At 40.1% G+C, this 16354-nt stretch overlaps 2 protein-coding genes across 2 annotated transcripts; both read right to left on the reverse strand.

The window, feature by feature from the left end:
• Positions 1-5: 5 nt before the first annotated feature.
• Positions 6-995, reverse strand: LOC131227924 (protein FAR1-RELATED SEQUENCE 5-like). Its single transcript, XM_058223757.1, has one exon. It carries the CDS (start codon positions 993-995, stop codon positions 6-8), a length of 990 nt encoding a protein of 329 aa, XP_058079740.1.
• An 8043-nt stretch (positions 996-9038) lies between these two features.
• Positions 9039-9659, reverse strand: LOC131230644 (uncharacterized). The gene has a single exon (XM_058226536.1). The coding sequence runs from the start codon at positions 9605-9607 to the stop codon at positions 9161-9163; it is 447 nt and encodes a 148-aa protein (XP_058082519.1). The 5' UTR covers positions 9608-9659; the 3' UTR covers positions 9039-9160.
• Between the last annotated feature and the right edge of the window lie 6695 nt (positions 9660-16354).

Genomic DNA, 16354 nt, shown 5'->3' on the forward strand with positions numbered 1-16354 from the left:
TTACGCTACGACTCAAACAACCAAATAAAAGATTCAGTGGTTTCCTCGTGTATGAAACCACATCGAAGAGTAATAGACTGCCCATGATGATTTACTCCCGTAAATGGAGCAAATATCAAACCATACCGGTTGGTATTATAAGTAGTGTCAAAGACTATAACATCACCAAAATATTTGTACGACTGACGTGCAATATGATCGGCCCAAAAACAATGTAATAAGCTATTTTCTTCGTCAACTTTCACTTCATATTCAAATGTTAGATGCAACTCTTTCATTTCTTCAAAATGTTCGTACAACATCTGAGCATCACGACCCTTGGATTTCTGTCTCTTATCCCTTTCATAATTTGTCAAGTCTTTTTCAGTGCAACCTATATTTTCGTACCCACCCAACTGTGCTGAAAGAACGGCCATTGTTTGTGTCGTCTTAATGTTGGATGCTTGGAAGTCGTCTTGTAAGCTTCTCTGCGTTTTCGTCACCATACGATGGGAGTTTAATAGATGCTTCTTACGAGGTGTGGCCAGGTCATGACTATGCACCTCAATGAATTTTTTAACTATGTATTTAGAAATGGATTTTTGAAACGCCACAATCATAACGGCAGGACAGTTATCTCTTGTTTCACCCCTTCTCCTTTTTAGTTGGCCTTTTTTCTTTTGTGCCTTCTGATCTGTATTTCCCTCTCTCGCATATACAAATCTTTTCCAAACTATCAATCTATTTTTCTTCAAGTTTAATTCATCTTCCATTTCACTACTGCTATCATCCATCTTACTTTCGCTAGCATACTTGCAAGAGCATTTCCTAACACTAAAACCAGCACATCTTGCATAGTTATTGTAAAATTCATAGGCCTCTTCCAATGAAGAGAATATAGTTTTCCCTACAATTGGTTTTTTAGATTCTTCTACTTCAGGAATCCATTCACTTCTAGAAACAGTTCCTTCACATGATTCAGTTGCCTTAATGGGATCCTCTCCATCGGCATTCATTTGTTAATAGTAGTACGACCTACAAAAAAAATTGATGCTTTCTCATAGGCATTGTCCAAGTCCAATATGAGGAATAGAAAATAGCAAAAGTACTGCACAGAACAATAATTTCATTCTAAGCAGCCTTTGAGAGTGACTCATATGAACTAAAAAAGAAATTACATGTTGACATATGTTAGGGGATTCGCGGGAGTAGAGATTTAGGATAACATTAGTCACAATTGTGTCAATGTAGTACACATTTTCAAGATCCAGGCCACTCATCAGGTAGGTCCCACTATCAACAGTCCCTGGACCAGAAAAAAAACCCCATCAACTGTACTAGCATGTACATTGAATAGCCTATTAGTCCATTTTTTTTTGTTACAACTAGGGCTTGATTTTGGGTAAGGTGTTATTCATGGTGGACCCATCTAATGAGTGGAACGGATCTCTTCCTAGACTACCATGACTCCCACATGTGCTGAAAATAACATCTTCAACTCTCTCATATTTAAAATCTTATATCACTTCACTTGTAATTAATTCAATCTCATTGCCTATGCTAAATAGATTATTATTATAATTATTCATTGATACACATTGCTTTTTTTGGATATGTTTTTTTAAGGCAATGTTATAAATTTTTTTCCTTATAAGTTTATCTACTTAAGTTTGGTTTTTTCAATTAAAAGGAGAAGGAAAAACTTTTTTGTTCAATTTCATGATATCTCTTTAAATCTGATTGTTTCTGATTAAGTTTCTTTTAAAAATATATATATATATATATATTTTTACACATTGCAGAAATTGGAATATCAAAACTCTAACCAGATTTAGCTTTCCCAAATCTAGGAAGCCCTAACCGATCCAAAACAATAGAGAATGGGGAAGAGAGAGAGAGAGAGAGAGAGAGAGAGAGAGAGAGAGAGAGAGAGAGAGAGAGAGAGAGAGAGAGACCAGATTCTGGGAGAACGGAAGAACGACACAATTAGAAAGCTGTCACGGATGTCGAGCCAAGAGAGAGAGAGGTGTATGGTGTTTTTGATAGGGTGGGTTTGAGAGAAGATTTTCTCTTCGGATAGAGAGAGAGTATGAGAGGGGGGCATAATCTAAAGAATGAGTCAGATCCCAAGATCTAGTGGACCCCACCACAGAAAATAGAGGGGAGAGTGACACCTGCCATTAAAAATTTCCGAGGGCCACAAAAGCTCTCGATCAAGATAATATTTGTGTTTTCCCTTCTTTCATGTATGCGTTAACACATGAACAGATTGGATCTCAAATAAAAATGATGGTGGACCTTTTGAAGGTTTCAACAGTGGCGCCACTCTCACCACTGTTTTCTATGGTGGGGTCCACCCCAGCCTTGGATCTACCTCATTCTTTGGACCATATCCTAAAATGATCTCTCCAAATGTATGGATGGTGGGGATACAACACATACATCATGTGGGGCACACAGAACTTGGTGACGTCACTCCAGTAGCGACTCTGGCTACTCAACCTCTGCCAGTATCCATTCCGCGTCAGCCTCTGTGGTGACGCGGATTTCGTGCGAAAGCCTTTGGCATAAGATGTTCCCGGGCAAGGATGTTGGGTGGGGCCCACCACCATGTTTTTGGAAAATATATTCCGTTCATCCATTTTGCAAGCTAATTTTAGGATAACCGACAAAAAATGAGGTGGATCCAAGACTCGACTGGGCCACACGAGAGGAAACAGTGGGGTTTCAGTGAGAACCGTTGAAACATTTTTATAATCATAAAAGCTTTTTTTAAGGATAAATTTTCTATATTTTCACTTCATCCCTATGTTAATCACCTTATAAACGGTTTTGATGGCATATAAACATCAAGGCAGAGCCTAGGAAGGTTTTAACGGTAGGTATTTCTTTCTCCAATTTTCCCTCTCGTGTGGCCCACTTTAGTTTTGGATCCACCTCGTTTTTGGTCGATTTTCCTAAAATGAGCTCTATAAACGGATGAATGGAGTATATTTCCCAAAAACATGGTGGTGAGCCCCACCCAGCATCTTTGTGCAGGAACGTCTTGCGAAAGGCTTTCACGGGAAATCAAATCTAACCCCTAATTACGCTCGCAATTTGTAAACTTTGTTGAAAATTTAGGTGGGGCCAACCATGATCTTTTTGAGAAATCTACCCCGTCCATCCATTTTTCCTTATCATTTCAGGGCATTATCCCAAAACTGAGGCAAATCCAAATCTCAAGTGGATCACATCGCAGGAAGCATCGGTGATAATGATTCTCACCGTTAAATATTTTTTAGGGCCCACTGTGATATTTATTTGACATCCAACCTATAGATTAGGTCATGCAAACCTGAATGATAAAAAAAAAAAGCAAATATCAACTTGATCCAAAAATTCGATAGCCCCAGGAAGTTTTTATTGGTGAGAGTTCAATCAACACTGTGTGGCTCACTTGAGAATTTGATCTACCTCAGTTTTGGGTTCATACCATAAAATTATTTTTAAAAATGTATGAATGGCATGGATTTATCATTAACATCTTGGTGGGACCCACCTAGCATTCCAGCGAAAGAATTTTATGTGAAAAGGCTTTCGCCGCATCCTTCGGAGACGGGGTGAAGAGACGTGCGAGAGAAGGAAACTCGCTTTTTTAAGCTCGCGCTAAGAGCGCCTTCATCCAAACCGTCTACCTTATCCGACGGTTGATAGGAAGGTTCGCACATAATAACGTGCGAACCGGTGCGTAGCTGAGCGTTCCTCTCTCTCTCTCTCTATATATATATATATATATATATATATATATATATATATATATATATGTCCCGGTCTCTTACGCACCATGCCGCATCGACCTTAAATGAGAGCTCCTTCTTCCGTTGTTAGATCCCCTCATCGACCGGGATTTAACAGCCATGCGCAAGAGAGAGTCTCCCGAAGGAGGACTCGCGCGGCACTTTTTCCGGCGAGAATTTTTTTTGCGGTTTGGCTAGTGACGCTGCCATCAGCTGTGGTCGGTACTATGTGGACCCATGATGTATTTGTTTTATCCATGCCGTCCATCCATTTTGAAAGATAATTTTGTAATATTATCCCAAAAATTAGATACATATAAATCACATGTGGACCACACCATGGGAAAACAGTTTTGATTGAATTTCCGTCATTAAAAACCTCCCAGGATGACGCGGTTTGGCTGGGGACGCTGCCATCAGCTGTGGTTAGTGCTATGTGGACCCATGATGTATATGTTTTATCTATGCCGTCCATCCATTTTGAAAGATAATTTTATGATATTATTCCAAAAATTAGGTATATCTAAATCACATGTGGAACATACCATGGGAAAACAGTTTTGATTCAATTTCTGTCATTAAAAACCTCCTAGGGTGATGCGGTTTGGCTGGTGACGCTGCCATCAGCTGTGGTCGGTGCTCTGTGGACCCCATGATGTATAAGTTATTCACGTCGTCCATCCATTTTAAAAGATAATTTTATGACATTGTCCCAAAAATTAGGTATATCTAAATCACATGTGGACCACACCATGGGAAAACAATTTTGATTGAATTTTCGCCATTAAAAACCTCTTAGGGCCCACTATAATGGCTATTTGACATCTAACCTGTTGATGATGTCATACAAACTTGGATGAAGGGAAATAATATATATCAGCTTGATCTAAAACTTTGTGGCCCCCAAGAAGTTTTTAAAGGTGGGCGTTCAATTAACACTGTGCGGTCCATTTGAGATTTGGATCAACCTCATTTTTAGGCTCATACCAAAAAATGATTTGAAAGAATGGGTGGACGGCATGGATAAAACACTAACATCACGATGGGCCCCACAGAGCCCTACCGTTCGGGCGGGGTTAGGACGCAATCCGCCTCCGGAAAGGATGCGTGCGCAAGGATGGGGATGGGAATCTGACAGGCGGACGCGGATTTCCTGCGAAAGCCTTTGGTAGTAAGTTCCTGCGCTGGGAACATAGGTGGGCCCACCGTCATGTTGTTCAGGAATCCACTCTGTTCATCCGTTTTCTGAAATAATTTCAGGAGATTAGACCAAAATTGAACACGATCCAAGACTCAAGTGGGCCGTACTAAAGGAAAATGTATTTAGGGAAATTTCTACTGTTGAAACCTACCTGGGTTAAACATTGATGTTTACATGCCATCCATAGCGTTAATAACGTCATTCCTACTGGGATGAACTGAAAACACAAATATTAGCATGATTCAAAACTTATGTCGCCCCACGAATATTTCAACTGTGGATGTTTACTTATCAAGTTTTCGGCCCATTTGAGCATTGTATACGGTTCATTTTTGGTCTCATGTCCTAAAATGAACTCACAAAATTGATGGACGGTGAGGATTTCTCACAAACATCCCAGTGGCCCAACTGCGTTCCCAGCGCAGGAACTTCCAACGGTAGGCTTTCGTAGGAAATCTGCGTCCTTGACAGGCTGGCTATTGAAGTGACGTCACCTACTTCTGTGGGCCCACCATGTTGTATGTGTTGTATCAACACCGTCCATACATTTGGAGAGATCATTTTAGAGCATGGCCCAAAGAATGAGGCAGATCCAAGGCTGGGGTGGAACCCCACCACAGAAAACAGTGATGAGAGTGACACCCACCGTTGAAACCTTTTGAAGTTCCACTATGATGTTTATTTGAGATCCCACATGTTCATGTGTTAAAGCAGACATGAAAGAAGGAAAACGCAAATATTTGACTCAAGGAAAACTATCACGGCCATTAGAACGTTTTGACGGTGGGTGTCACTCTTCCCACTGTTTTTTGTGGTGGGGTCCTCTCAAGCTTTGGATCTGATTCATTTTTTGGATCATGTCTTAATATGATCTCTCCAAATTGATGGACGGTGTAGATAAAAAACATACACTATGGCATGGCCCACAACATTGAGAGACGCCACTTCATTAGAAACCCGTCGGATGCCGAGAAAGATGTCATGCGAGCCCTCCTTCAAGGATACTCTCTCTCCTCACGGTGCTTGAATCCCAGCCGATAGGAGGATCTAACGGACCATATGGAAGCTCGTATTTAAGCATGGTGCGCAGGAGACCGGGACTCATATATATGTGTGTGTGTGTATATATATATATATATATATATATATATATAATTTAAAATTTCTTTATTAATTTATAATAAATATTATTCAATATTTTATTTCCATTGAAAAATTTCCATCATCTTCCAAGAAAAATCTTCAAACATGAAGAGCTATCCTTGTGAGATGTGATCTGATTATCAGGTTTTCAAATTGGACACGCCAATGGGTGCCGTACATGCCCACATGTGGGCCCATGTGTCGTAATATGTATAGCGCGTGTGAGATTTGATCTTTCCACTAAAGGGTGGTTGCGCTGTTTAGATCTCTGGAATGAAAATGTCGCCGTTTCACACCTCAGGTGGGCCAGAAGCGGATTGGCTAGTGTACCACACACCACCGATCTAGCTGATGTGTGTACGTGTCGTGCGAAGACAGGAAACGGATTGGCTACTCCCCTGCAGCCAGCCCGGTGGCTGATGGTCGGTGCTCTGTGGGCCCCACCATGATGAATGTGTTTCATCCATTCTGTTCATCCATTTTTATATATCATTTTAGGTTTTGATTCCAAAAAATGAGAGGGTATAAATCTCAGGTGGACCACACCACAGGAAAACAAATAGTGATTTGATATCCACCATTAAAATCCTCCTAAGGCCCACTGTACAGTTTATTTGACATCCCGTCTGTTGATTAGGTCATACAGACCCAGATGAAGGGAAAAACAAATATCATCTTGATCCTAAACTTTTATGGCCCCCAAAAAGTTTTTAATGGTTGACATTCATTCAACACTGTTTCCTGTAATATGGTTCAGTTTAGATTGGGATATATCTCATTTTTTGCCTCGTACCATAAAATGATCTATAAAAATAGATGGACGGCATGGATGAAAGACATACATCATGGTGGGGCCCACAGAGCACCGTCCACCAGCCATTGGCTGGTGGCATGGGGAGTAGCCAATCCGTTCCCGTGAAGACAAGCGCTGACGCTCGGAGCTGTACGAACGGTTGAAAGCAGATGAATCAGTGGGGCATGTGCACGACTCGGTAGGACCCACCGATTCAAACACCTCGAGTCACCCTTGACACGGCCAAGTCTGGCCAATTCACCTACAACTCGTGTGAGTCCCAACTTGACTCGAGACCAGATGAGTCAATCACCAGACCATGATCGCACTTACACGAGTTTTGAATGTTTAGAATTCAAAGTGTATAAGGTTAAGCCCAACCCGTTGACAGAACTATGTCCTAAACCCTAATAGGCTTGCCAAGATAGATTCCAAGGGTTAGGTATGTCAATGCCCGTTGAATAATCTTAATTCCAATTTCAGTAAATTTCCTCCATTTGAGTAGTTAGAGTAATCAAATAAGTGTTGGTTAGGTTAGTGGTTCATCTAAAGTGGGGATCATCATTTGGTTATTTCGATTTTAATTGTATTGATCATCATCTACAATTTCTTAGTGATGGAGTATCAAACATCACACTACTGAGAGTAGTAAATTCTTTTCCTGCTTAGTAATGCAAGCATGTTTGATTGGGGAGATCCATATCTATAAATGCTGGCCTATTGCCTCGAGTAGGATTTATATCCATGGGTGCAAATTGGGTGGGTGGAAAGAACACGGATTACTGCCTGATAAAGCCTTTTGCAGGAACTTGTGATATTTGTGAGAAATACACCTTGTTTATCTATTTTGTGACATTAGCAAAAAATTAGGTAAATCCAAAACTCAAGGTCCCGCTAAAACCTCCCTGAAATCCACCATGATGTTTATATACCATCCATACTGTTTATATGGTCACTAGATGGGTTGGATTTCTTACAAATATCATAATAGACCCAACCTAGCTTCCTGGAGTAGGAACGCTTTCGCACAGGCAATCCACATCCGACAGGAAGTGGGTCTGGACCCACAAGTTCGCCTCTAAATAGTAAATGGTTTGGATCTTGGGATCTCAAAATCAACCCGTCGCAGTCAATTTTGGCCATCCCATGGTGGACATGACTTGGACCCAACCGAAACTAGACCTAACCTAAACCCAAAAGGACATGACTTAGAGCCATCCGTGGCTGGAAATCCCAAATGACAGGACATTACTAAACCCATCCTAAGTTGCAAATCCAAAAAAGGCAGGGCCAGTTCTAAACCCATCTCATGTAGGAAATTCAAGAAAGTAAGTTGAGTTTCCGATAAATTAAGTAGAAATTTCCTTTTCAAGAACCGTATGATCTTAATTAAATCTCATTTAATTTAAAACTCCCAATTTATAAACTCAACTGAACCTTGACCCATCATATAAATGAATTTATTTTTTCTTTTTTCCTTCGCTTATTTGAACCCAACCCAAATTTTAATGGGTTTCTCCTTATTTGTGATCTGATTATTAAATGGGCCATGATCTAAGACCCTCCAATCTGACACATTTGCAACCCCATCCATCTGGTGCTCCTACTCGCTCCTTCCATGTTGAAGAGGGAGGCTTGCTAGAATAGGATATGTATTAGTCTCCTTGGATTGGGCCATGTTTTATGTTTGAATCTGGATCCTCTTGCCACAAACAAGGCACTCATATTTTTCTACATCTTGATAGGTCCATGCTATGGCACTAACATCTCTACCACAAATGTGGTGCGTGATGATGTGACCCAATCAGATTTGAGCAAATAAGAGTTTTCTGTTTATGGTAAGCAAGTGATTTGAATTCTTTTTATTTATATTTCCAGAAATATTGATCCATTCAGAAACCTATACACACCATAAATTTAGCCAAAGATAACCTCATTCAAGTGGAGAGAGAATTCGCCAGCAAGTAAAAATCTCATGAGTTGTTTGAGTACTGGTCCAGCCTATACGAATGATAGTACAGGCAGGATATACAACACTTTAAAACAAGTGTCTTAAATCCAACCACGTATGACAAGAGATGAAGCCCATTCTATAGGTGCCTTCCAATTAAATCTTGCCACGTATGAAAGTTCAATACTCAAATTTCAACTCAAAATTATTATTGAAACTTATTCATCCAATTAAAATAATAAGTTATCAATATTCCATCCATACAAAAAATATGGACAACCTATTTTTATATTCATGTAGAGTCACCTACACTTTCATGAAAGGTGAAAACAAATGTTCTTGGCAAACTCAATAAAATAAAATATGATCATGACCGTCGATGTCGGGACACTCAATGCAACAAGTGCCATCGTCCCAATAGCCAAGCTTGGCCTAGTATTCATCAACACTGTCTGTAATAGCCCGACCGCTTCGCACACGTCCGAATCGTAACACGTGTAATATCTCTTCTCCCACTCCATCCAATGGAGAGGCGGCTCGTTATTCGTCTCTGCCATCTTCGTCTCATGTATACGCTGCCGCAGGACGATCATGTCCTCATCCACCGATCGGCCTCCAAAACCCCAATCGTGGCCGTTGTTTGGTGCAGCTGATGCTGTGATCCGCAATCTCTTAGGACGGAAAGGAAGAATAGGAGGAAGGTATGGATGGAAGGGCTGAGGAAGAAGCTTATAAGAAGAAAAGGAAGGAGTATTCATCATTAGAGAGAAGAAAGTCAGGAAGATATCAGGTATTAAGTTACGCAAGAAGATGGGTTGATTGAGTTCGCTTTTATAAGCCAGGGTCTCTGACAAAGAAACTTAAGAGAGAAGGCTCGTGGCAAAGACGCGTTGGGCTACGTATCCTTTCTCCGCGGTTCTGTCTTTTAAAGATTACTGTTCCAAGTGGCGCAATTGGGTAGTGCCACGTGGCTTACTTTATTCGCCCGGATCGACCTAGGTCGCCGGATCCCGTGGTAGCCACATATTTACGGCATTATCCCGGAAAGCAGATCCAAAGCTTATATAGATCATACCACATAAAACGTTCATGATTGAATCTCCACCATTAGAAACGTCATGGCCCTGGAACCTGTTAGTAAGTTTTTAATGATCGATTACCACCGTTTTCTATATTATGGTCCACCTGAGATTGCGATCTGCTTCTTTTTTCAAAAATAAAAATAAAAATTACCTAGTAAAATAAATTTTCAAAATGTATAGACCGCGTGTATATAAGCCAGATAGAGCAAGGTGGGCCCCACAGTAAGGGATCCATCCAAGCAGCGCACCACCTTTTCACTATAATAGTCTACCCAAGGGGTGCGAAAGTATTTGGAAGACTCTTTGATGTCTACCTTGATTTATTTATTTTATCCGCTCTGTCCATCCATTCTCTCAAATAATTTTAGTGCTTGAGCCCGAAAATAAATCATATGAAATGCTCAAATGGACCACACCATAGGAAACAGTTGATTTGAACATTTACTATTGAAAATTTCTTAGGGCCATAGAAATTTTGGATCAAGCTTATATTTGTGTTTACTGTTCATCCATGTCTTTATGATCTCATTAACGGGTTGGATGACAAATAAACATCACCGTGGGCTTTAGCAAGGTTTTACTACCAAAAAACTGGAAAAAGGCTACAGATAAAAACTGTAGCTAAAATGCTTCAATTTTAAGGTCAACTCCTTAAATTAGATGAAAAAATGGGTGGACGAAAGATGGGCCCAACTGAGTTTACTCAGTTCGATAAGAGCATACTGAGTTACTCAGTAGGCAATCCGATTTCAAAGTATTCCTTCTCCCAAGTGGAAGCGGATTTGCTGACGTACAACACAGCAGCTATCTAGCTGATGTTACATCAACCTTAGCAAGTTCTGTGGGTCCTATAATAAGGTATGTGTTATATCCAAACCGCACATCTAATTGGAGATATAATTATAAAGGTTGAGAATAAAAATAACACTCCAAAAAGTAGGGGAGGATTGAGCGTCTACTGTTAAAACCCTTTGGGCATCGCCAAAGTTTTAGATCAATATGATATTTGTTTTTCCTCTTCATCCATGTCTTTTTGACCTCATGAACCCATTGAATGGAAAATAGACGTTATATTGGGTCCTCCAAATGTTTTAATGGTGAAAATCATTATCCCACTGCTATTTGTGAGGTGGTCCAGTTGAGCTTTGGATATCATTCATTTTTTAGCTCATGACCTAAAATGATCTAGAAAAATGGATAAACGGTATGGATATGATAAATACATCAGATTTCCTTTTGAACCGTTGTGTCAGCACTCGTCTTCGCATGACACGTACCCACATCAGCTATGTTGCTGGTGTGTGGTACACCAGCCAATCCACTTCCGTCCCAAGTAGTCGGCATATACTGTACTTAGGCGCTGACCTTACAAGCTCCACACATGCCAATTAGCTGGCAAGGTGGTCCCTACTTGTAAGATAGATATAGAAAAAAAAAATAAAAAAATAAAAAAATAGCACAGGTCATTTGTCATTAGGGCCAGATGGGTACGTTGAATTTGGACCGTCCGCAAAATTTGGGACCGCACTTCCATTATTTTCAAATGGGCAGGCTCATAAGGTCACGACAGTGTATACATATAAATGGATAAAATGTTCAACGTCAGTTGGCAAATCAATACACTTGCCTGTAAATGTAACTGTGGGGCCCAAATCTTTTTATTTAGATTTTTCTCCTTTTGCTTGCTGTTTTCAAAGTCGAGTGGCCGTTTGGGTGGAGGTAAAGGGTGATAATGTATGGTAAAAATGATGATTTCTGCCATCTGTTCAATAGACACAAAATTTCTCTTCAAAGAAGAATGAGCAAATTTCTACCTCTGTTCAAAACAAAACTCTGTGGGCCCATTATGATATATATATATATATATATATATATATATATATATAGACACACACACACACACACACACACACACACACACACAACATTTATTTATATTTTCAAATCACACCATTCACTATATAAGCACTAATTAATTAAATTTGATGAATTAGAATTGATTAAATCAGCTCATGTGAGCTTGATCAATTATATCTTCAATTTTATCATTGAAAACATGGTAAAATTGGAACATTTGGATTTCTTAAACCATATATATGCTTACTTTTGGTGAAATTTTAGACCATAAATTCCTACATCGAGTACTATGACTTGGTTTGTCAGTTTGAAAAAATGGGTGAGCACATGGGAGCAACCAAAAACATAGATGTTATTGTTATTGTTCTTGTTTTTTTTTTTTTTTTTTTTTAATTTTTTTATGGGCTACGATAGACTCATAGTAATCTATTATGATTAATGCATAAGTTGGTTGTTGTTAAAGTCCTTTCATACACATTAATATGCCATCCTCTAAAATGGGTGCCTTACAAGCCCACATGTGGCCCCATGTGTTGTAATATAGCGTGTGTGAGATTTGATCTTTCCATTAAGGGTAGCTGCGCAGTTTAGATCACTGGAATAAAAATGTCGCTGTTTCACACCTCAGGTGGGCCGGAAGCAACAAATTGGTTGGTGTACCACACACCACCGATCTAGCTAGTATATGTACATGTCGTGTGAAGACAAGTGCTGATGCTCAGAGCACAGGTTTTGAATGGATTGGGCCAGGCCCAACAATTTGGGCCCATTTAGAATTCAAACTTCATACAGTTAAGCTCAACCCATCATCATCATTTTGACTAATTGACGCAGGGATGAATGTGTACTACAAGAAAAAACGGACAAAGGCTACGGCTAAAAACCTTTTGCTACGGATCGGTCGCTATTGGTGGGGTAGGTAAAGGTGAAAAACCTATGGCTACGGATTATATCCGTAGCAGTAGATATCAATCGCTACAGACAAAAGCCATAGCTATAATTTCTGCAGCGAAATGTAGCTATAGCTATAGATTGAATCCGTAGCAATAGATATCAATAGCTACAGATAAAGCTTGTAGCTATAATTTCTGTAGTGAAATGTACCTATGGCTACAGATAATAGCTACGGTTTTCAGAACAGTAGTTACGGCTAAAATCCGTAGCTAATTTTTGAAAAATTAAAAAAAAAATTATAATAATGATGCCTGTTTCCATTGCAAAACTTGCTGTGATTAATAACTCATCTAAGCTTAATGTTGATAGGAATAGTACATAAAATGCAATATGATGAGGTCGATCATCGTCTTCCTCAAGGATAACTACTTTAAATCCACGGAGCTTCTTTGAACTCCTCACAGAAACTTCTCAAATCTATGAGGAAAGAAAGTAGGAAAATAGAAATAAATTCTAATAAATTCAAAATTTACTCTATGATTGAAATAAACGAGTTCATAACCGTTTAAATCAGAATTACAAGCAATAAGAGAGAAATCAGAAACAAACTATAACTAAAACTCCTTAAAATTCGTAACTTACTATCAATAGTAAATTTACTTTTATAGTAAGTGTTCTATGTAACTTAACCACGTTATTCTCCTAATTATTCTAAGGACTTTTCATGTTAGACACAACTCTTAAAGCCCAATGGATGAAGAGTTATAATCAAACTAAAACTTACTATTTATAATAAAAACGGAACTAAACATGGAATTCGATCATCGATATGATAGAATCTCACAAATTTGGCATGGGCAACTTAGCATAGCTAGGTTGGTTGACTAAAGTAGCTCGTCCTACTCTAAAATCATATATGGTACGTCGAGTAACTCATTCTGGTTTGCGAGATATGCCTGTTTTAAGGTTCTGACGGTCTTGATGACTTCTGCTTCTGATCGAGCCTTCTTTGATCCATCTTGGACATGAAAGTATCTGCGACCTGCTCTACATCACTAATTGGGCTTAATGCCCATTGAATAATCTTAATTCCAATTTCGATAACACTTGTCTGTTGAATCCTGATCGTTGGATGTCTTTCACATGAACCGTCTGATCAATTTCCTCCATTCGAGGAGTTTAAGTAATCAAAGGAGTGTTGGTTAGGGCTATAGCTCGAGTTTACCATTGGAGCTTGGCTTGTTTACCAAATTTTTTGAGTCGAGCTCAAGGCGAGCTAGTGGATCGAGTCGAAGTGAGCTTACCTTGAGTCAAGTCGAGCTCGCTTCCTACTTGACCCAACCCAGTACCTAATCTGCACCCGACTTAACCCAACAACCCAACCAAAACCATAACCGACCAAACTCTCAAATCAAATATTCAATTAATAGTATATATAATATTAGATAAAGTCATAGAGGTACCTTATTGTTGGTGTAGAGAGAGAGAGAGAGAGAGAGGTTGTGGAGCTCGGGCGCGGCGAGTTGGGCGAGAGAGAGAGAGAGAGAGAGTTTGTGGAGCTTGAGCGCGGCGAGTTGGGCGAGAGAGAGAGAGAGAGAGAGAGAGAGAGAGAGAGAGAGAGAGAGGTTGTGGAGCTCGAGCGCCGCGAGTTGGGCGAGAGAGAGAGAGAGAGGTTGTGGAGCTCGAGCGCGGCAAGTTGGGTGAGAGAGAGAGAGAGAGAGGTTGTGGAGCTCGGGCGCGGCAAGTTGGGCAATGAAGGGAAATTGTATGAAAGGTACGGACAGTACAGTAGGATTTAAGTTTTAACTTTTTTATTTTTAAATATAATATATATATAATATAATATAATATAATATAATGTAATGTAATATATATTCGAGTTGAGCCGAGCTTAAGCTTGAGCTTCGAGTCGAGCCAAGTTCGAGTCGAGTCAAGATCCACTATGATCGAACTTGGCTTGTTTTCAAAGTAAGTTGGGTTATATGAAGCTGGGCTCACGTTGAGGGTCAAATATTGCATATTAGACCCCAATTACTATATGGATTTATGAACATGACACTGCTTAATGGTTTATTTTAATCGTGTTTGTAACGCAAGGTGAATCTAGGAGCGTGGATTGAAAAGGCCACTAAAAGCATGGATTTAACGCTCTAAAATCACCAAGGCATTGGACGAGACTCGATGGGACCAAGATCGAGGATTTACACGCCAGATATCCGAGAAATCGGGAAACTGAAGCTCAAGTGGCCCGAAAGACGTCCAGAATGCAAGATTACAGGGTTTCCAATATCCGTTCGGCTCGAAACTTCATACATGGTCTGAGGGCCATAAATTAACCGTACATATCAAATTTTAGCCATCGGATCATTGTAGAAGTGGCCCAATGGACAGATCAGGCCATAAACCATCGATTTTGGGCCCACCTGATATCTGGAACTGCCTCAAATTTGAGGTCAACGCCTTAACTGGGGAGACTAAATGAATGGATGGATTGGATTGATCATAAACATCACAAAGGACCCCACCTTGCATGATGTGGGCACTGTGTACAAGTGTTCTCATATGCACCGACCTTGGACCCGTCTCTTCTTCAAAAAAATAGTAATTTCCTTCTCAGTTGCTGCAAACGGACGAACAGGGGGTCTCTGTGTGATCCTTGTGGGTCCACAACGTCCATCACACCAATGATCAGGACCGTCCATACCCTCCAGAGGTGGGGAAAAACCCTCGCCTAGCTTTCTTCTTGGTCCCATGTATGCACTCAGGCAATCTTCACCGTAAATCGTAGGATGGACGGTAGCGAGCGAAATCCTGTAGGCCACATTAATATGAGCCAAAATAATCCATTCCAGAATGGTTTTCCACAAGGAGTCGAATGGACGGAATGGATTTCTCCATATGTATCGATCATGGCCCCAACAACCACGATAGAAGACACATGGCGAAGGCTCTATTTCGTAATAGGGAGTTGCGATCAACCCTTGTGGCCCACCATCACAAACTAAAGGTCCAATCTGAAGCGTCTATTAGGAACCCAAGGATCCTCTCACCCAAACCTAGGTGGCAGAATGGCAGAATTTAATAAAGATCGGTTTTAAACCGTCTAAACAAGACAACCGACGGTGAAGTAAAAAGCTCTGCGGGCCTCATCAACAGAAGATCAAAAATACACTTTCCTGACTGAAATTTCGAGGATAAGACAATGGACGGAGTGGATTTCCAGAAACGTCAGTTGAAGTGGGCCCCACCAATAACTCAGCGCAAGAGGAGTGCGTAAATTATGATTATACACGTTCCGATTTTCCATCGACTTTAACAGAAAAGGAAACATCTCTCCACCACCCCTGGCAGCTATAAAAGTTGGAGAGAGCAAGAGCAATGGGGGTCGGCGAAAGAGATCAGATTCAAGGAGGAGGCTTGACTTGGGAGGCCGTCAAACAGAGAGCAAGTTTCTTATTTTGTTTTGCTTTATTGTCTTTTATTATGAGTTTTGAGAGATCTAGCCTTCCCATGTCAGGCTAAACCTCTTAGTTAGGACTAAGAGGTAAAGCTTGTATCATGATGGGAGACTTTTTGTTATGCCCTTTTGTTTAGATTGAACTGACATTGATTTTAGTTTAATTAATACGAATACTTTCAATTTTTAATGGTTTGTTGTGACTGAAATTATAATAG

The sequence above is a fragment of the Magnolia sinica genome, chromosome 2 (assembly GCF_029962835.1).
Source record: "Magnolia sinica isolate HGM2019 chromosome 2, MsV1, whole genome shotgun sequence".
Lineage (NCBI taxonomy): Eukaryota > Viridiplantae > Streptophyta > Magnoliopsida > Magnoliales > Magnoliaceae > Magnolia > Magnolia sinica.

Coding starts and splice junctions, on each gene's coding strand:
- LOC131227924 (XM_058223757.1), bottom strand. CDS start 995: ATGAATGCCGATGGAGAGGATCCCATTAAGGCAACTGAATCATGTGAA.
- LOC131230644 (XM_058226536.1), bottom strand. CDS start 9,607: ATGATGAATACTCCTTCCTTTTCTTCTTATAAGCTTCTTCCTCAGCCC.